Here is a 21,852-nt window from a genome sequence, read left to right as displayed (position 1 = left end):
CTTTCAGTATGTCTGTCCTTGTTCATCTCCATTACATGGTGGATTGATGGGATTACCTGCTACAATCGTCTCCTGATAAACAGGCTGTGCTTTACCTGGGAATACACACAGATAGCTTTGCTTCTTCACTACATATTGAGGGTCCGCTGCATAACATATATCATCACATTTGGTTAGTGCAGTCTTTTCACCTTGCTCTTTCAACATTTTGACAGATCTACTTACTGCACCATGTTTGTCTGATTTGTTTTATGTTTCCTGTGCGTACATCTCTGCAATACATGTACATTTTCCTATTTTTGTCTCTTTACAAATGATGCAAGTGCAAAAACAAAACTGGATGATCTGTCAGAAATCCAGTAAGCACCTAAAGTCCTGTTTAAGCTGACAATGTTGACTCTGCTGCACTGAAATCCCAAGCAGTGTTGTCATCCCTGCCCAGTCCTCCCCTACTGGGCTACAGAACACCGTCCCCTCTCCATAACGTATCGTGTGCCCACACAGGAGTGATGTCAGAAGTAATGTCCGATGATAAAATATTTTCAACTCATTAAATTCCATTTTGAGCTATACACCGAGATCCCTTTAGTTCTTCCCTGCTAGATTACAGAACACCCTCCCCACTCCATAGCATAATGTGTCCTTTAGTATAAAGAGAAGGCAGTGATGCCAGCTCATTTCAAGAAGTTAGACGTTCACTGGGTTCCTGGCAGGATCAACACTTACTTTTCTGTACTTGCAGCTTTCAAAAGCGCTAAAACATAGGGAACTGTATTGCAGAGATGCACTAAATATGGTTTGTTTTTGTTTAGGTTTGCCCAGACAAACACTTTAACCCAGCAGATGGACTTCTCACAACACAAATTCCATCCATGTGCAGTGCGCGCTTACGTTGGCAGGTAATGAAAAATAACCTAGTCATTGCTGATTCTCATGAAACTGGTAGATTTGGTGAAGATTACCTAATGTCTGACCACATTCAGATAAAAGGGAGGAGGCTCCTAGACAATCAAGCCCGAAGCATACGTCAACAAATGGTGTAAAGAAATAAACACCAAATGGCTTTGTTGTTTCAAAGGAAATAGTGCAAGTAAAAATAATATACATTTTTTTTTTTAAGAAACCTCAACAGGGAAAAAAAGAGAAGTTGGTTACTTAACTGGATTAAGGTTACTCTCTCATCTTTGGAATGCTAATCTGTTACAGGGGATAATCACCTTGTAAACACACAGATTTTCTGAGTCCATCCTTGTTAAAACCCCAAAACAGTAGTTTAACTAGCCCTACTGCATCATGTAACTAGCATTTGGGGACTGTAATCCCCGGAGTGTAATGCAAATGAGCGGTCCTTTGTTCTTCTGCTGTCAGGAACTAAAGCCACTGTTTGCTACATCTGCATAGGTCTTGGTCAGAGGCTTGGGGTAAGATCAAAAAGGAGGAAGTGTACTCTTCATTCAGTTGTCTTACGTTTATTATGATGCAGATACAGTCTGGTTCTAAGGGTGCTTTGTGTGCCTTGTAAAGGGTCAGTCACTGTATGCACATAGTAAACTCTGCAAAACATAAGTAATATCGCGATTCTCATTCCCACATTCCCCCCACACAAAAAAAACAACAACATAGAAACCCTAGGGCAGTGTTGGACCTTTGGATAATCTCATAGAAGAGCCAGTGGAACTGTCCCTGTCATGCTCTTCAAAATAGTGTTGCTCAATTCTTCGGCAGAATGAAATCAAGTTGCTGTAATTCTTGACTTTTTCGTGGAGTTCATCGTTAGTCAGCTGAGTGGTGAGGATTGTGAACAGATGTCCGAATACCAGAGCATCCAGCTCAGTGGGTCTACAGGAATAGACAAGAAACAGATCAGTGCAATGTTCGAGGCAAAAACCATCTGTGACTTCTATTAATGAGGTTAAAACACGTAACATAAATTCTGCAAATGTTTCCGATCAGATTAACTCCTTTCGGGGCTAAGAGCTTGCCGCTGATTAATTTGGCAAACAATGCTGGAATAGAAAGGTTCAGAGTCGTCTAGATGATCATCTTAGATCTGTGGATGTCTTTATTGTTCTATAAAGTAAGGTTACAATATAACCACTTGTCCTTTTCTCATTGTCTACAAAACCAAACAAAGGTAAATTGCACATTGATCCCTTAACCACTTTAATACCACCTTATAAAAAGGCAGAGGTGGGCGCTATTTCCTGGGGTGCTATTTTAAACGGCGCTGCAGAAAACACACACTGACTACCAGTGCGCTTGTGAATGGCTGTGATCTGAGCTATCATCCTTTATATAAATATATACTGTATATATTTCTTATCACATAACTCAGCATAGGGAGTTTCCGATGTGTGTCCTCACCATGAACAGTAGAGTGACCGGTGCCAACTCTTTCTCACCCTTTCAGCTGGTGGGACAAACTAGATACAATTCCTGTTCCTTCCCAATGTCCCCTACAGCTCGTATGCATAACAAAACTTAGTAAGAAAAGACGAATGCACTTCAAACACTCCCTGACATCCCTCCTGGGCTTTTCATGTGTCTAGAATTCCTTGCCAAGTGAGAATAGGAACTACATAGTGATGGTGGTGAGATCCATTTCTGTTGTGTTAATGGCTAAACAAATGGTAATAAACATCACAGCAAAATCAAAGAGAAGTAGTGGCTCTGTGAAAAAAAAAAAAAAAAAAAAGACAGCACTTCCACCTGACAGCCATGAATGTCACTCAGGCAGATGTCACGTCACTAGGGGTAGTGTAAAGCTGGCCATACACTTAGGATTTCATTTGAACATTTGTTTGAAATCATTTAATTGGAGCATTCGATCTTGACAAGCCAAATTTTGTTTGGAAGCCCTTAAAAATATGTCATCCAGATCTGCTACTTGAATGGAATCGCAGACGTATTAAACAGGTTTCTTTTGTGTTTAGCACATACGCATTATAATATGTACACATTTTTCCTTACAACAATCACATTCATAGTTAGAATTTCATTTGTTCATTTAGGAAATGAAAAACATTTTCCATCCTGCCCCTTCGATTTTCCTTGTCACTGTGGTCAACAACGAACATCAATTAGAGGCCACTAAACATTAGAAAATTGAACAAACATTCTTTAAAAATACCCTTTATTTTCAGAAATGCTCTTGGTGTATAGCCAGCTAAGGTATTTGGTTATCTCCTACCATGTTACTGGACATAAATGTGGATAACCCACCAGCCGAAAAGAGAAACTCGAACATAGCAAAACCACAGCCATCTGCCAAGTGCTCACACATTATATGTAGAAGGCACTCATTTAAATGTTATCGGAGGGTGTTATTTTAAATATTTTTATGATTGCACGTTACCAATTTTGTATGGTTCTGCTTATTTGCACATGGGACTTAACATAAAAATGATTTCCAGATTTCCTTGCATCGACTGTTTATTCCCATAAGATTGCTGTGAGGGGTTTTTCTGTGTGTGCATCATGCAGAAATGTGAAAAGGTGCAAGAGCCAAAAAAGACCCAATAGGGCGAAGAAGCAAAAAATAAAATAAAGCCCAGAAAATAATTAAGTTAGTGGGGCGTTATGCAACCTTTCCTCTGGCTCAAGTCCGGCACTACAGTAACTGAGAGGCCTTATGTGAAGTCCATACTCTAGCTCAGTGTTTTTGCTCAGGCCCATGTCAAATAGGATTGCTAATAGACTATTACTAGCAGAGGTATGCCTAGGTAAAATGATAGATATTCATGTAATGGTAAAATATGTATGAAAAAAAAAAAATACTAAAAAACAAAAAACAACTACCTCACACCAACATTATCATATTGCATGTTTTTTCATTCGTCATACAGTGTCAATGCAAATGTCCCGATGTCTCAATCCCTAACTAAGAAGTATATTCTACTGGGAAACCTCTGTATCCCCCTTTCCCTTTTTGGCATTGAGCTGCAAATCCCAGCTCTGCACTCAATGTTCCTGGAAATGTCCCAGTTTCTCCATTCCTGGCCCAACAACAAAATACACTTAAGCTGGTTCTCAGCACTGTAATGACCATAGGAAAATCACTTATAAAACAGCCCCAATTCTGGAGGTTTCTCTGAGAATGGCCCACCCAACCCAACCCAGCATTAGTCCAATTATTATATTAATGCAAGAGACACACTGTAGCACTTGCTGAGCAGTATGTCCCAAGCACAGCATCATGGGAGGATGTCATATGCTCCCCCATATACAGAAGCAATTGTCTTGCAGCAGCAGCAGCTATGGAGTGGCAGTAGGGGCACAAGGAAGCTAATTACAACTGGGTCAACCTCATTTGACAGAATTCCCATATATGAATCTCTTTGGATACGCTTGTAATTTATTGTACAATTTTGCAAGAGTATCGACAACCCAAAGTGGGCCATGCAGTGTCAACCCGATGCTATATGATTAAATGGCAAATACAGTGAGGGGAATTTATCAAAACTGGAGCAGACAAAATCCGGAGCAGCTGAGCATGGCAACCAATCAGCTTCTCTCTTTCATTTTCAAATCTTAACTGAACAAACTGAAGAGAGAAGCTGATTGGTTCCCATGCACAGCCGCTCCAGTTTTGATAAATTCCCTTCAGTGTGTATAATTCCTTGTTAGGTTTAAACTTGAAAAACTGGCATATAAATGATGTTCTATTACTTAATGGGATCAAGAGTTAGATTAAGAGCATCATAATGACTTCTAAATGGTTCACAACACATGCTTTGCATATGCAAAGCTGGCATGCTAGGTAAATATAGAAGAGAATGCTATTCATTTAAACTAGGTTAGAGGGGTTACTTTAACAAAGACAAGCATTACAATTATATTAATAACCACATATGAAAGGCTTCATCCACTGTGTCTAAGCATAACTTAGATGTTATGATTTTGTGCATCTGTATAATGGAGCAATGGTAGCCTAAGAAATTACCAGAGCTTGCAGATCTCTGCATGTCACACTGAAGGAGATTTATTAAGTAACATACCAACAGAACCAGATGCATAGCTCATGCAAACCCGGCTGTCTCTCATTTACCAGAAGGATTTTTGTGCATCTGAGACCCTATTTCTGCAATTCTAGGAAGCTGACTGAGACAGTTTTGCAAAGACATACATTAGACTTACCACTGCATGATGGTTTTCCACTTAACAAATGCACAACTACGAGTTAAGCTGAAATCTACAAAAAAATATTCTTATACAGGCCCCCATACCAAAACAGTTGCAAGGTTCCATTTTGATTCAAGAGCAACACCTTTTTTTGATACAGAATATTAAGGGTCTATAGAGAAAACTGTATATTGTATTTGCCCATTGCTTTTACTACCTGCTTAAATCACTGTGTAACCAGACATTGCTTGCCCCATGTGCTCTAGGGCCACCTAGCAGGCCCCATTATATGCTCTGGCCATTGTTATACCCTTCTTATATCAAATTATGGAAAACTCATTTTCGTAATCTCTGCTACTTACATTTGAGGCTGAATTAAAAAAATTAAGAACAAGATTTAACTAAGTAGCATATGTTAACAATCTGAGTATTAGCCCACATTTATGTGTTTTATCCTCAGAAGTTTTGAGCATTCCCCGCAGGAATAATCTTACTAATGCTTGGACAAACATTGAGGTCCTGCTTTACTCCCATTGCACTGCTCTACTCCCAGTGGCGTGAAATACTGTCAACTTGCAAAAGATCCTGGCCCCTAATTCAGTGCACTCTTGATTACAAAGGTGACACAAACTCATAACAGAGAGCATATAGGACAGCAAGGACATCATGATTTTTTTAGTCAGCATTTGAAAATATGGCACTGCATAAAAGATCAATGGGCCTTACATTACAGCACAGAGATATGGAGCAACATATGTGCATCTAGATTTGTAAAAAGGACCTCCATGAATACATGAGAATGTGATCTGCACCCGTGACACTTTACCTTCAGCTCCAAATTGACAGAGGTAACCTGGGATAATTTGGCATTGCTTGTAGGGTTCATTGAACTTTATGATGGGTACAACTGCAGTACAGATGGGGGCCTAGCTTTGGTGGCATATGGAAATTAATAGCACAGGTCCCATTTATAAAAATATTCTGCAGCAACATGTTTAATAAACAAATAGCATCCAAATCAACTCCTTCACCTTGTACCGAATGGAGCCAAAGGCCACTGTCATACCACAGCTTGAACTTCAGGCCTTCTGGATCAGTCTTTCAGCACCAACTGGTTCGGCAAAGGTCAATTTTTAAATTGGCTTTTTTCAAAGGAGCCGGGTGGAACATTACCAGTCAAACATTGCCTGTATTTATTCAGATGCAGGCATTGTTTGGGAATTCCTCTGTCCATGATGTTTAGCATGGATAAGGGAATCTAATGATTATTCTATAATATTTATGATAAATCAAAAGGTGTATCCAGCCTAAGCTTACAGGAGACTTTATATCTCCACACAACAAACTGTACCCACTACACTTGGTATTAAGATGTATATTCTCCCTTTCTGATTTAATGATTTTATTTACATTTAGCATCATAATAAAGCACAGTTCAGAAATTACTTAGCCTTTCATAATATTTTTCTATTTTTATTGCAGGTGATCTTTAAAAGCCCAACTCAAGTCAAGCAGATATTTTTGTTTTGTTTTGTACAGAACATGAAGGGGTTACATAGAAACCAAACAGAGGTTCAAACTATTTTTTACTTTTATTTAATAAAATGTGTGTTATTGCCGAGTATGTCCCCTTTAAAGAAAGTGATACGGATATGAGCTTCCAGTCCAAATGAAATAGTACAAAAATGCAGAAACAGATATCTTAAACCAAATGACTTACTGTTTATTGAAGAAATAGGACTGGGTTCCTAACCTCTGTGATAAGGCCTGACAGCACTGATCTACATCTTCATACACCTGAAAGAACACAATAAAACACACAATTATTCACTTTAAAACTATAGAGTCCCATTCAAACGTAAACATTTTCTACTGGCTTAACCTTGCTACTTTAAAGAAACTCTGTCACCAGAAAAATAATTTCAACAAATCTATTCCTATGAGATTATATGTGCATTCAATGCGTTTTATGCATGTTTTTTACCTGTAAAAGCCTCCCTTGCCTAGACATTCAAAAAGGTCTAACTAGGCTCCTTCATCTTGGATGCGATGTCACTCAAGTGACACTCTATAGTACTGCCCTTCATTCCTCCCCTGGAAGCTACATCAAAGGTTATGTAGGAAGGAAAAGGAGGGGCAGAGGAGCTGAGCCAGCACAGACAGTAATTCGACATTCCCAGAACAGAAGAGGGCTATGACCTGCAAGGAGGCTGTGCTAGGGAACGGACTACTCAAATATTCTATTAAAGTTCAAAGGCACATTGCAATAATTTATGAAAAGGAAAAATACTGCAGGTAAGTGTTCAACATGCTTGATATTTGTGTGCTTTTACATGCAGGTAGCTTAGCTGCAACACTCTGTGCTACTGTTAAGATTAAAACGCCCTCAAGATATATAGACAAATGTTTCTGAAGGTTTAACTCATCATGCAACAAATAGATCACAACCTCAGAATGAAACCCCTTTGCTGCAAATTAGGCCTATCAGATGGGAAATTGTGCATCTCTCATCTCTGCACTGAAAATGGAAATAACCACTTATAGGCTTCAGAGTACAGATCTTTTAATGATGAGACCTAACATCAGATCACTAAAAGGTGACCATATAGGGCTTGAAAAATGAAAGTGGAAACTTGTACTGAGAGAAACATAAAGATTGCCCTTTCTAAGGCTCCTTTCTGAAAATTCCAACTGCCTAGCTGTTAATTTTGTCCAAAAATATCAGTGCTTCGTAAATCAACGACCCTGAGCAAGTATGCAAATCCCTTTTACATGCATGTCCTAAATCAGTGACCCACTACGTGTTGAAGTCAAAGACAGCCCAATTTCTAGTAATTTTAGGAGTGCAATGGAACAGTTGATCATCATTTACAGATGTAAATGTAAAATTGTTGGTACTCTTAAAAAAAAAAAAAGAACTCACAGTTTTCTCTGAAATCATTTGAAACTGACCAAAGTAATTGGCATCCATCATTATTTATTCCATATTTCATAAAGATCAGACTTTGCTTTTGATTTTTTGATTCAACAAAATATTTTAAATAATTGTACAAGTGAAAATGTGATGGGCAAAATAATGGGACCCTTAACCTAATATTTTGTTGCAAAACCTTTACAAGCAGTCCCTGCAAAACAAGCCATGTATGTAGCTCTCAATGAGACTTCTTCATTGGCCAACAGGTAGTGTGGTCCACTCTTCATGAGCAAAATGTTTCCACTGTCTCAGGTCTAAAGGGTGCCTTCTTCAGACTGCATGATTCAGCTTTTTCCATCAATGTTCAATAGGATTCAGATCAGGGCTCATAGAAGGCCACTACAGAATGGTTCAATGTTTGATACATAGCCATTCTTGAGCACATTTAGCTGTGTGTTTTAGGTCATAATCCTGTTGGGAGGACCGATGACCGAGAGAGAGCTTTCCAACACTGGGCAGTACATTTCACTCCAGAATTCATTGATAGTCTTGAGATTTAATTGGGTGTAGATTCAAGGCACCCCCTTCCAGACACAGCAAAGAAGCCCTAAAACATAACTGAGCCTCCTCCATGTTTCACAGTAGGTACAGTGAAGGGAATTTATCAAAACTGGAGCAGAAAAAATCTGGAGCAGCTGTGCATAGCAAACAAATCAGCATCTCTGTTTCATTTTCAAATCTTAACTGAACAAACTGAAGACAGAAGCTGATTGGTTGCCATGGGCAACTGCTCCAGACTCTCTCTGCTCCAGTTTTGATACATTTCCCCCACTGTTCTTTTCTTTCAAAGTTTTCTTTTTTTTTTGTCTGATGTGACTTGCCACAAAGCTTCAGTTTTGTCTCTGCTATATAAATCATATGCACTTTGGTAAATTCCAATCTAGCTTTTGTATGCTTTTCTTTCCTTTCTTAAGCTTCTGTTTAATCCGAGTTTCAATTTTCCTCATGTGGCCACGTCCAGGGAGGTTGGCTCCCACTCTCATGGACCTTAACCTAATAATATTTGCAACTGTAGTCACAGGAACAACAAGCTGCTTAGAGATAGTCTTGTAGCCTTTACCTTTATGGTGCTGGTCTATAATTTTCTTTCTGATCTCCTCAGACAACTCTGTCCTTTGCTTACTATGGTCCATGTTGTGTGGTGCGCATGATGATATCAAACAGCAGAGTAGCTACTTTTCTTTATTCATATAGGCCGACTGACTGATTACAAGTTTGAAGACATGTTTGGTTCTAATTACAGAAAAACTGTTAGTTTAAGATATCACTTCAATCATTTATAATCTTTTCTAGGGGTACCACCTTTCTTTCTAAAATAAGGAATGATTTATCTCTTTCTACACATTCTTTGCTTTACTCCGTGACATACCGAAGGCATGCAGGTATATAAGAGGCAATTGAATTTAAGTTAATCACTATTCAAGGGGGATGAAGCATTGTTTCAATGAGCTGTGCAGGTGCCAATAAATGTGTCCACAACTATGTGTTATAGTTGATGACTCAAATTAGTGAAAGCATTGGCTCATTATTGACAGTCAAACAACTAGTAATTTTAGAACTATAGGTAAGCAATGGCAGCCCAGAAACTTCCCTCTATACAGGTTTCCTTTTAGAATTTGTTCAGTTAATAGACTAAATGGAAAGCTTACATTTACCATGTTTCATAAGGCACTAGAAATGAAAGTACATGTACCAGTAACAGTGTGTGGTTCTTTTACATTTTTATGGGGGGGGGGAACCACACACACTGATAAAGTAAGATTGGGATCTAGGATCTTGTTGCCAGGCAGTTTATGAAATCAGTCCATTTTGAAAGCCTTTATCAGATAAGACAAAGTGGAGATAACAGAGTGTGGCCTTGACAAGAACCAGACATGTATACCATCTCTTCATCTGCCTCCAACAAAACACACAGAATTCATCTGTTTACCAGCTGCAGAAAAATAAAACATCTCAGCTTTTACAGTTATTTAGTCTAGCAGAACAAAATTCTATAAGGTGCAGCAGAAATGTTAATGGTATTGATAAAGGTTGTCAATATCCAGTATTTGCTTGTAGGGGATCTAGCTAGGTATGTTAGGTATGTCAGCTTAAGAACTAAGTTACTGTCTTAATTTGCAGATGCAGAATCTTAAGTTGCAGATCAACATACGACAGGGGTTATTGATGGGTTCTCGTCATTTCGCTACACATAGATGTAAAATACCTGAAATGTCTTTTAGTTTTTATGTACGAGTGCTTAAAAAAAAAGCATACAAAACCAAAAAAAAAAAATACTACTGAAAGCAAACACCATAGCTTCATGTCATAAAGGCTGAATAGATTACATGTGACACCCAAAAAAAACCTTTAAAATCTTGAACGTTGAACACTTTTTTTATCCTATAATATACTAAGAATTATCCTATGATGGGAGAAAACCCATCATCCTATCTGGACATCAGAATTGTGGTGCCTCCCAGGGACCCATAAAAACAGGGTGGCCTAGAAGGGTAATTCAGGTGAAGTTGGGCTATTAGCAAACAAAAGGTAGACAGTGCAGAATGGGAAAATTAAGCTGGCCATACATGGCTTCAATTTTTGGTTGATTCCTGCGAATCAGCCGAAATCCAACCTGTGGGTGGCCCAGTCAGGACCAATCACCTCAACAAAAGGTGACTTAAAAATCAAATGAGCCGGGTGGAAAATTATCGGCCAACTGTTTGGGAATTTAGGCAGCCACAATACAATAGCCGGCAGTGAAGATTATCCATCCACGCTGTTAAGCTGGCCTCCACCCATGCTGTTAAGCTGGCCACAGGCAGAGCAAGAGAAATGTATGCATGTATGGCTAGCTTGGTAGGCACTATGAGCATTTCTATGATATGACTAGGGTACATCTGTTCCATAGCAAGCACTGAGTGACAGTACATGGCAGGGTGAGGAGCATCTTGAAATAAGCTGTCTTCTTGTGAAAAGGATATGCAGAGTGAGTGACAGTGGTTAGCACTTAATGGTTTTCTGCACAAGAGCCTTTTGAAATCTACAACCGCCCCTCCTTATGAGCAAAGAGTGCAATCCTTCGTGTACAATGTATACATAATAGACTAAGTGTGTTTTTGAAGCCCAAACATAATCTGCCAGAGGTTTAGGTGTTATTTTTTTTCAATAAAACAAAGTACTGGGAGGGAGTGTAAGTTTATACCAAGATCGTGTTCTGATAATACAAGCATTTTTTATTTTATACAGTTAAGGTGATCTCTTCCCCTTTAAATACCACAAACAGCTATAATAAAGGGAACTCAAGAACATAAATTTAATATTTTGCAGCTTACCAGTCTATAGATGTTGCGGCAGCATTAGTTTTAATTTTTCAGGCACACGCTCTGCCCCTTGTGTAATGTAATTATTTTAGTAAAACCTAATGCAAGATTGCCCTGTTGGAGGCAGCATAAGGTCTGCTGTTCCTGCAGAGCTATGTTTCAACTGTATAGATCGTCAAACAAAAGAAAGGAGAAATGGTTTCATGTTTCCTAAATTATAAAGAGCTTTCTGATCCTCTCAACATGCCCTGCACCCCATCCCTTACAGTTCTCTTACTGAATTTAGCCACAAATGCCCAGAGATTGACATAAAGGGCAACAAAAAAGGAACAAACGAGGAGAACGTTACCACAATTTTTTAATTTTTAGACTTGGTGCTGCCTCTAGTGCGTCTGCCCTGGGTACCGGCCTATAATTGTCATTATAGTCAATAGAGCCCTGAGCACAGGTCAAACTGCATGGCAGAATGCAATGAGAACACCTGTAAATGTCCCCCAACACAGGTTTGCTATAAGTTTTAATTTTAAGTAATCCTCTGCAAATAGGGGCAAGATTTTCTCTGTATGACAAACAATTTAGGCATTTACTAATTTTCAACAAGCAGTAAATAAGCTTTAAACAAGTACCACTAATCTATGTAGCTGCAGTCAATACGAGGCAACACATCCTAAACTTTCAAGTACTAAAGCCATTCTCTTTCAGCAGCTCAGCTCACAGTGCTACACCCCTCCAAACAACCTTCTCTATGTGTACATTACAGATTAGAAGGCTGGCATGCTGCAGAGTTACTGCTGGGAGGGGAGCGGAGAGAACTGAACTCCTGAGAGAACTTCAGTGCTTCTGCAGTGACCTTTGAGGAGAAAGTGCTTCACTCCGCCTGCAGCTACAGAGGTCAGGGACTGCTTGTGAAAAGCTTCTTTACTACTTGTTAAAAATATGTAAATACTTGAATGTCCATAGCCAGGCCACAGGTTCAATACCCTAAAACTGTTAGTCCCAGAATCAAAGAATGTAAGCTTCCATCTGAGACTTCTCATGTAGGTATGTTTATTCAAGATAGATTCCCTATTAAATGAATAAACCTATGAAATGAATAAACCGCAGTTAATACATCTTCAGGCTTATTTAATAAGTCCAAGAGCAGTGAGCAAAGCCCAGTAATCCAAAGCAACCAATCAGAATGTATCTTTGAATGATCTGGCTTTAGTAAACTCAGATCTGCTATGGGTTACTTCACCTTGCATCATCATTGTTGATCTTTATAAATAGAAACATCTTATTTTTCTACCATGCAGTATGTCAAGGCGATGCCTCACAAACTCATTCCTCTACTCACCTGTTCCAGAGTCTTCCCAGCCCAGCCAATGGCTTTCATTTTCCTCTTTATTTCCCATTTCTTTTGAAGGACTAGAATACCATTGAGCGGCCATGAATACGGTGAGCTGTACCGGGGCTGAGTGATCTGCGTAAACACAGAAACCACAAGAACCTCAAAAACACAGGAAGAGATCAGACAGCACTGCCTAATAGGCTGCATTTATCCACAATGGATATTTCCCAAACGAAAAATCACAGCCTGCAGCAGTAAATATTTCCCTTCAAACATTGCAAATTCTAAATATATAAAGAAAATAGCTAACAGCTATATTAAAATTTGCCAGATGTATTGCAAAATGTATGTGCCAGCAGAAAAAAAAAAAAACACACACACACTGTATCAACTAATGCTATAAAACCCTCAATGTTTCATTTATGAGAAGGGACCAACAATTGTGAGCAAAAGTGTTTTCTCATTAAAATTTAACCAAGATAAATGCTTTGGAGTCACTCACCTCCTCTAGTGTAGCTTCATCACACCACTGAATATATAACTGCAAGAAAATAAACAGTACAAAAAAAAAAAAAAGATCATGTACAAAGAGAAAAAGGCAGAGGGAGAAACGCATACAAATATAAAAAGGTGTTTTCTTTGTTTTTAGATAAAGTCCAAAGAAACAGAAATGTTAACCTTTAAAAATGAAGTCCAGCCACAGGCATTAGATGGAAGTTGGGCGTCCATAGACCAATCCAACTACTACATTTGCTTTTACCAGAAGAAAGCTGCTCACACTCCACTTTACATCAGTAGGATTTACTGCTAGCTATATGGTGTGAGGGCCTACCCGATCTAAAGAATATCAGAAAAAGCAACAAATACCCTGTAAATGGAGATCCCAGGACAGAAAACTTTCCATATACACAAAATGCTTAAAAATATTTGTAATAATAAAAGTAATAATATTTTGTGTATATGGAAAGTTTTCTGTCCTGGGATCTCCATTTACAGGGTATTTGTTGCTTTTTCTGATATATTTTGAAAGAGTTATACCCAGGACTGAAAGAAAAAAATCAGAAAGGGAATAATATATATTAAGTAAATAATTATTTAAGGATTGTTACCCACTAGTTGCCCTCTTTTCTATCAATAGCCTATCTGATCTACCTGACAAAAAGCTTTGTAATTCTGATCAGCCAATGTTGTGATTCAGGCAACCCTGCTACACAGCATATCAAGGTGACTTGACTTTCCTTCACTCCAGTTAAGCAATACAGCTTACCCCCAAGCTGCTCCCTACCTGATGACTAGACAATGAGTGAGCATCAAGACATTCTGCTCACTTCCGATTCACCCTCCTGTCACTATAGTGAGCTTGACTGGCTCACAGTACCAGCATTCCCTCATCCAGTCTGTGTGCTGCTGTGCAAGAGTACGGGAAGCCAATAGAAAGACATATTCAGGTACTTAAATTGGGTGAACAAAAATAATGATTTGTTTATTTATATCTAGGTGATATTTCAATTTAAAGCAATCATTTGGCAAACCCTTTAATTTTAAAGTACCATCATTACTGTATATGAGGTATCACCCCTCATGTACTTGCAAGCACTTTCCAAATTCTCCTTCAGTTGAGTCGGACCATTATGGAAACACCAGCTTGGCTTCTGAAAGGCAAGAGCTGGCCGTTATATCCACTGGTTACCAAGCCCACCCAGAGAATCAATATTTAGGTAATGTAGACAGGATAGGCTTCGTCAACCCTCAGATTTCAGATGCAAAGTCGGTTTGTTTATTTGAGGGAGACGAATGAATCTGGATATCTAGATGAGGGAATAATACATATCATATTTTATAAATACTCTATCTGATCCATACTTTACAGAAACCATTCACTGTAGTGTAACCAAGCGCAGACATGAGTTTAACAATGATAACATATAATGAAGAAGCATAGTTACCTCTGCTGTCAAAAGCATGTTATTAACTAGCTCCATGTAGGCTTTCATCTCTGCTCTCTGGACTTCATCCAAGCCGTCGCTGAGTGAATGGCCCTGTGTGGAGAAGCCAAGAACTGATTTTAGAGTAGTCCATTGTATAACTCACAATAACAGCAGCACCTAACCACTGGAAAGAGAACTAGGGTCCAACTTTTTTTCCCCCATAGTTCTCTTTAGGGTCACAGGAGAACATACACTAATGTCTTCCTGTGACCAAAAACTCAGCACATAGTGGGGTATTGTCGCAATATGCTGACAGCGCAGAGCCGCGCTGCAGCCGGGGCAGATCCTGACAATATTGTCAGGATCCACCCCGCTGCCTGATTGACAGCTGGCTCCGCCTCTCTAGAGCCAGACAGCTGTGCCTGCCCCCTCCCCGATCCATCCCTCCAGTCAGGACTGGAGGATCGGAGAGGGGAGGGGGGAATCCCTGCGGGGAGCGATGACTGTCAGGGAGAAGATGGGGAAATGAGCGATCAGCGGTATGTGATTGATCAGATCCCGATCAATAGAGTCGACGTGTGACAGCTTCAGTGCTACACATTGGCTCTAATTATGGGGATGAGTGTATTTTACGCTCCCCATAATTCTCCTTTACACGGTAATCTCTCACAAAACTGATTTATTAGCTTGAGATGGTCGAGTGCCAGATGATTTTGATGTGCTGAACTATTCTTTAGCTTTTTTCTATATCTCAGAAACCCCAGCTATAGAATCTCAAACCAAACATCATGTTTGTTTTATACATGAAATATCCAAAAGGGAACATGAAACTCATCTATGATAGCTATGACCGCATCATTACACAGGCAAGTAAAGGAGACAACAATGAAGTACATAGATCCTACGGGCTTTTACCTCATGTTGCCAAAACTCTCTGTTGGGTGGGGAACCCCTTTAGCAACTACATTAACAGTAGGAAAAGCAGATTTGGTCTCTCAAACAGTGCCAGACCAAATGTTAAACAGCTTTTATTGTACATGACTTAAAAATGTGAAGACCAAGGCAAACGTTCTATATCACATGGAGAATGACATAACAAAACCATTCAGGGTCCACTTCTGGGTAATTTAGCCATTCTCAATCTTTTTAACATGTAAAAACAATTGTAATAATTGGTTGCCAGTATATTAAAGTCCCCCTTACACAGGTGGTCAGTACAAAAAAAGCCCCCCTTACATTGTTGGTCCGTACAGAAACATACCCTCACATTGGTGGTCATAGAAGAAGTGCCCTGTTGCTTTGGTGGTCAGTGGGAAAAGAACCATGGTTCCATGATGGACTATAATCTCAGTATAAAGTAGAGTACTAACTAACTAAACTAAATGTGACATTGTAGTCCTTCACAGGAGTGAGCTTGGAGTGGTGGCTACTTTACAACACACAGGGACCATGGTGAACAAACGTAGCCCCACTCCAGAAGGAAGGACAGTGTCAGCACCAATTAATTGAGAGATGATTTGAGGATCTACAGGCGAGTGATACACAAATAATATACATTTTTGTTCATAGTTAGGGTACTTGAATGTATTTTTAAGATCCAACTCCTGAGTTTAGTGTCACTTTAATTATATCTGAGTTGATGGCCTTGAGCAGATATGCAGACCAGGAGTTTTGGCTTCAGTCTGACTTTATTTGCTTTATGCTTGTTCCAGGTCAGTGGCTCAGAATGTATTGAAGTTTCAGGATCAGTGATGCTGTCAGGTGCCAAGCACCTTACAAAAGAGCTCAGCAATGGAAGCCTTCATGTTTCCTTTGATCAATCAGTCACATTGATGAAGGTGTGTTCTCTTACCTTGGCTTTCACAAATTGCACTATTGGTCCCAGTTCTGATATTACTTGATTTCCAACATGAATAAAAGGAACTTTTCCTAATTAAAAAAAAGAAAAGTAACAGTTCATAAAAACACAATGAAAATAGTAAAGTGCTATAAAAGACAAGACATTTTGTTCATTATGTCTCTGCATTAAATAGGAACTCTATCCACCAATTTAATGTCACCCTAACGAGTTACTTTTAGGGCATGCCAACTGTCAAGGTTGTCAGTGTGCCTACTTCAGCTCTCAACCAAACTTTCAAGCTCTCAAATGGCTGATGTCATAGCTGATCACATGTGCAGCACCAGGGCAACCACAATCCAAATGGAGGCAAAGATGTCACCTTCCTTCATCGTAAGGGATAGAAGGTTGTAGTTCCACTGAAATCATTTAAGCCATGGGTTAGAATAAGAACAGTACAAATAACAAGAAAGCATTCAATTCGTTTTTATTTACTTTTAGCAGAAAGTGGAAAACCCTGTGATGCAGCCTCTGATGTTTACTGCCCCAGTGGCATCCCCCTCCACCCAGGACAGCTTTTTTTGAAACACTAGAGCAGGGATAGGCAGCTCTAACTACAAGTTCCATAATGCCTCTGCACCGGTTTGTAGATCCTTTAAGTCCTGTAGTAGATCCTTTAAGTCCTTTAAGTAGTAGATCCTTTAAGTCCTGTAAGTTGCGAGGTGGGGCCTCCATTGATTGGACCTGTTTTTCTAGCACATCCCACAGATGCTCAGTTGGATTGAGGTCTGGAGAAATTGGAAGCCAAGTCAACACCTCAAACTCTTTGTTGTGTAGCAATACACACGCACCTGACCATCCACATGATGTAAAAGAAATGAATTCATCAGACCAGCCCACCTGCTTCCTTTGCCCCATGGTCCATTGCTCATATGCCCATTGTAGATGCTTCTGGTGGTGGACACCTTGACCTGTCTGCAGCTACGCAGCCCCATATGTAACAAACTGCAATGCACTGTGCATTCATACACAGTTCTGTAAGAACCAGCATTAACTTTTTCAGCAAATTGAGCTACAGTAGCTCTTCCATTGGATCGGACTACACGGGACAGCCTTAGCCCCCCACGTGCATCAATGAACCTTGGACACCCATGACCCTGTCACCAGTTCACTAAATTTGCCTTCCCTGGGCCAATTTTAGTAGGTTCTGCCTAGCCATCACAATGTGGTCCTTGTGAAAGCCGCTCAAATCCTTACGCTTGCCCACTTTTCTGCTTCAAACACATTAACTTCAGGGAAAAAATGTTCACTTGCTGTCTAATATTTCCCACCAATTTCCAGGCACCGTTGTAACAGGATAATCAATGTTATTCACTTCACCTCTCAGTGGTCATAATGTTATGGCTGATCGGCGTATATCCCGAGTAGTTTTAAATTAAGCTTGCATGCATGAAACCTTAGCAATTTGGCATAGTTGGACTAAATGGGGGTAATTTATATCTGCCGAAACCTAAGTTAGCCATACATGGCTCCAATTGTGTCCAAATTCTGCTGAATCAGCCAATGTTTGGGTTATGGGTGACTGACATGGCGTGACATGGGTGACCCCCACCTGGCGTGACAAAAGTTGATTTAAAAATCACCTGAGCCAGGTGGAAAAATCAATCAGATGCAGTCACAGTTCGGTTATTTAGACAGCCGGGGTGTTGTGGCTGTCTGAATACAATAGCTGGCAGGGGAGAGTCCTCCATCCATGCTGTTTAATGTGGATGTAGGATTCGAGTGATTTTTTTCTTGTTTAGTCCATGGGCTGATCTGCACGTGTAGGGCTAACCATCCACTTTAACTGCAATGTAGCCGCAGGGAGATCTAGAACCTGGATGCGCCTGCTGGACAAGTGTATCTGTCTCCCAAGACTGGCTGAAAAGAATTACAAATCATTTCACCGGCAATACATTCCACCTATTTGTTGCCTGGATTTTTTAATTTGTTGCCTGGAGTTGAGCAATAAATTGTCAGTTGGAGGCTCATACCAATAGCATTATTCAGAAACCAATTCCTGACCCCGAAAGTTTCCCTACAGCATAATTCCCTACTTTGTCAAGTGATATCCTTAATAAACACTCTGTGTCTGTATTATTTATGAAATGGTATGCCTGCCCGTCCAAGGAGCTCTCTTACCCCTCAAGGTTTGAAGAATTGTGGCCCTGCACAGACATGAAACCCCTAATCTATCATATGCTTGCAGATCATACATCATATCTTAATCCTTAATAATCTAGTACATCGGGGTTTTTATCTCCCGTGACATCTGCTCTTCAAATTGCTCCTGCGCTCAGAAAGAAAGCAGCTAAAGATCCTGGACTGATCATTATTCCAGGCAACATGACAATGTACACCTGTTCCTTTATATCTTTGTTATCTTCTGCTAAACATGAGATCACTCTCTGTACCACCGTTCTTCCTTTACTCCTGGATCATCGGGGCAAAGCACTAATAAAGCAAAAACAAAAACCAGCGATATGTAAATGAACTATTTAACTGGGTGTTTTTTTGCTCCTGGGTTCACAGTATGAAAAAAATGTTCCATAATATTAAAGAACAGCAAACCCAAATCGCAATATAATTCCATATACATAGTATTTGAGGTTGAATAAAGACACAGGTCCATCAAGTTCAACCTTTGTGTGTCTGTTTGTGATTGTGCATGTGCATGTGCATGTGTATGTGTTTACACGAGTCCCTGTATGACCTTGTTCTTAAGTGTACCGGTACCCCTGTATGTTACATTTAAATCTTTTTCCATTTAACTAATACAGTGGTACCTCGGTTCACAAACTGAATTGGTTCCACGATTCTGGTCGCGAACCGAATTGGTTGTGAACCGAAATCACATTTTCACATAAGGTTCAGTGTAAATCAGGTTAATCCGTTCTGACCCCTACGAACGTGGTTGCGAACAGATTTTTGGTTGTGAACCGAATCACATTTTCCCATAGGCTTCAATGTAAATGAGGTTAATCCGTTCTGAACCATATGAAAAAAAAAAATGTAACCACAAGTTTCTTTTTACCACCATTCTTGTTCTGCACATTCTTGTCACCTTCATTAATGCTCTGCGCTTTCTTTTTCCCACCATGCTTGCTCTGCACTTTCTTGGGAGCCATGCTGGATTGAATACCGTAATACTGTACAGTACTGTGCTACAAAGCACACAAAAAAGCTTCACAGAGCAAAGCAAAAGAAAAATATAGACAACCAGAAAAAGAAAAAGCAGAAATGCTTCAATGATATCTAATTCAATGCTTCATTTACACTATTTGATGCCAATGCAGAGTTAATAAAGACTGCTCAGTTGATATTTGTTTTCAACATTTCAAACCCCAACTAAAAGTTTTATACCAAAAATTAGCCACTATTGATCTTTGCTTTTTGAGCTTTCCAACATCTTTGCTAGAAAGTATTATAAATGTTTTTGAATGAGAGAAAAAAAAAAAAGGCTTCACAGCCCTGTCTGCAACCGCAATCTCGAGTACAGGAAGCCACGACCATGTGTCAGAGCGGGAAAGATGGCAGCGGTCGTGTTCGTCACCCGAGGCAGAGTTCGAGAACGGAGGCAAAATTTTGACGAACTTCCTGGTCGCGAACCAAATTGTTCGGGAACAGAGGTGTTTGTGAACCGAGGTACCACTGTACCTGGTGATCCTGCCATGAGAGTCTTTGTTCAGGCTTCCAGGCTGACAAACACATTGTCCTTGTAGTCGAAATCCCAACTTAACACCGCTCTGCCACGGCCTCCATTTCTGACATTGGGTGCCAGCATGCAGAGCACACTCTCGCTCCAGTGTGTTAAGGAAGAACTCCGGGTATACATTTTATTAACTCTTGCAGTAGGGCTACCCCCACACTGCAGGGTTTAGATGCTCGTTTTTTGCCTAGGGTAAAAAAAAAAAAAAAAAATTTTTTACCTGATCCCCCGTGCCGGCTGGCTCTTAAGACTGGTCTCTAAAGCGTCTCTCCCCCTCCTCTGCAGCAATCTAGGAATCCTCGAGTCATCACTTCCAATACATTGTATAGGACGTGAGGACTCCAAGGGACATACTATCACTGCAACGGAGAAGACGAGAAGGGTGAGATAGTGCTGCTGGCGCACAGGATCGCGTGAGAATAACTTGTTTTTTAACCCCAGGCAATAACAAGCACCTAACCCTAGTAGTGTGGGGATAGCCCCACTGCAAGGGTTAATAAGATTTCTGCCTTTAAGATCCCAGAATCAAGAACAACCGCACAACAATGGCATCACTTTCTTAAAAGAACTTTTTGGCAACGCAGCCAGTGCCATACAGTCCAGCCTCCGGTCTGCCCTCTCTCACGTGCTTCACCCTTACGGGCTTAGTCATAGGGCTAGAGACCGCTACGAGATGTGGGGCACTAGCTGAGTTGCAATAAATATGGTTATAAGAAAGTGACATCATCAGTGTGCAGCCGTCTCCGATCCTGGGATTTAAGAACACTTTGTGCCTTTCTCGTCACCCTCTCACACATGCTTCCGATGGAAACTAGTGGCTGTTGAAAGACACATTACATGGGCATAGTCACTATTTTAGTTGTTTTTTTAAAGTACTTTAAAAGGCTTGTTCACACCAGCAGCCACTCGTCGCATTGTGGTAACACACAGTAGATGCATTTGAGAGATGAGGTGCCATTCATTCTAAATTGCAGATACATCATGGTGGGCAAGCATAAATGAGTGCATACACTAAAAGTGCATTTCCACAATTTGTTCTGCATCACACTTCCACCAGCAAGGTTGTTTGGGATGCCACTCTGAATTAATGGTACCGAATTACACCAATGCATGTAAGGTGTGTTACCCCGCGTTACTGCAATGCCATAGTGTAAACAAGCCCTAAGTCTGCCTCCAACAACAATCTGCTGCTTTGAGTACTGTACAACTTACAGGCTGTTGCAAAGTAGAATCTTTCCCCCTGTCTCCCAGACTGTGGAAGGTTTTACAATACTCACTGCAGGAACTGCTGCAGATCAGAGTCTCAAGAAAAAAAATAAAAATACCAAGTGTGCTTAAAGAGACCCAACTTTGCAAAACTGCAGGTCAAAGCACAGAAAAATAATGTATTTGAAATGCTTACATACAATGGTTTTTTTATTGTGCCTCTGAACTTGCTAGAAAATTTGACTATTCCAGGAGAGTCAATTCCCTAGAGCAGCCCCCTCCATCCTTGCATGTCATAGCCAGGGCTTGAAAAATTTTAGGGTGTCTCACCAGTCAGTCAAAAATGTCACCATTCAGCATGACCGGACTATAGCCTTGCAATTTATGTTAATATTTTTTAGGGACA

At 40.0% G+C, this 21,852-nt stretch overlaps 1 protein-coding gene across 1 annotated transcript in view; it reads right to left on the bottom strand.

Annotated features, from left to right (window-relative positions):
* Positions 1-1,453: 1,453 nt before the first annotated feature.
* Positions 1,454-21,852, bottom strand: part of MTX2 (metaxin 2) — a 74,218-nt gene continuing 53,819 nt past the window's right edge. The window contains exons 5-10 of the mRNA XM_018558065.1: positions 16,508-16,584; positions 14,674-14,766; positions 13,230-13,268; positions 12,734-12,859; positions 6,842-6,918; positions 1,454-1,839 (exon numbers count right to left, since the gene is read on the bottom strand). Of these exons, the coding sequence (XP_018413567.1) occupies positions 1,629-1,839; positions 6,842-6,918; positions 12,734-12,859; positions 13,230-13,268; positions 14,674-14,766; positions 16,508-16,584 (623 nt within the window). The 3' untranslated portion in view covers positions 1,454-1,628. The remainder of the gene's footprint in view (positions 1,840-6,841; positions 6,919-12,733; positions 12,860-13,229; positions 13,269-14,673; positions 14,767-16,507; positions 16,585-21,852) is intronic.

Source organism: Nanorana parkeri, unplaced genomic scaffold (genome assembly GCF_000935625.1).
Source record: "Nanorana parkeri isolate BGI_ZX_2015 unplaced genomic scaffold, ASM93562v1 scaffold319, whole genome shotgun sequence".
Lineage (NCBI taxonomy): Eukaryota > Metazoa > Chordata > Amphibia > Anura > Dicroglossidae > Nanorana > Nanorana parkeri.
This window is presented reverse-complemented; position numbering and strand designations above follow the sequence as displayed.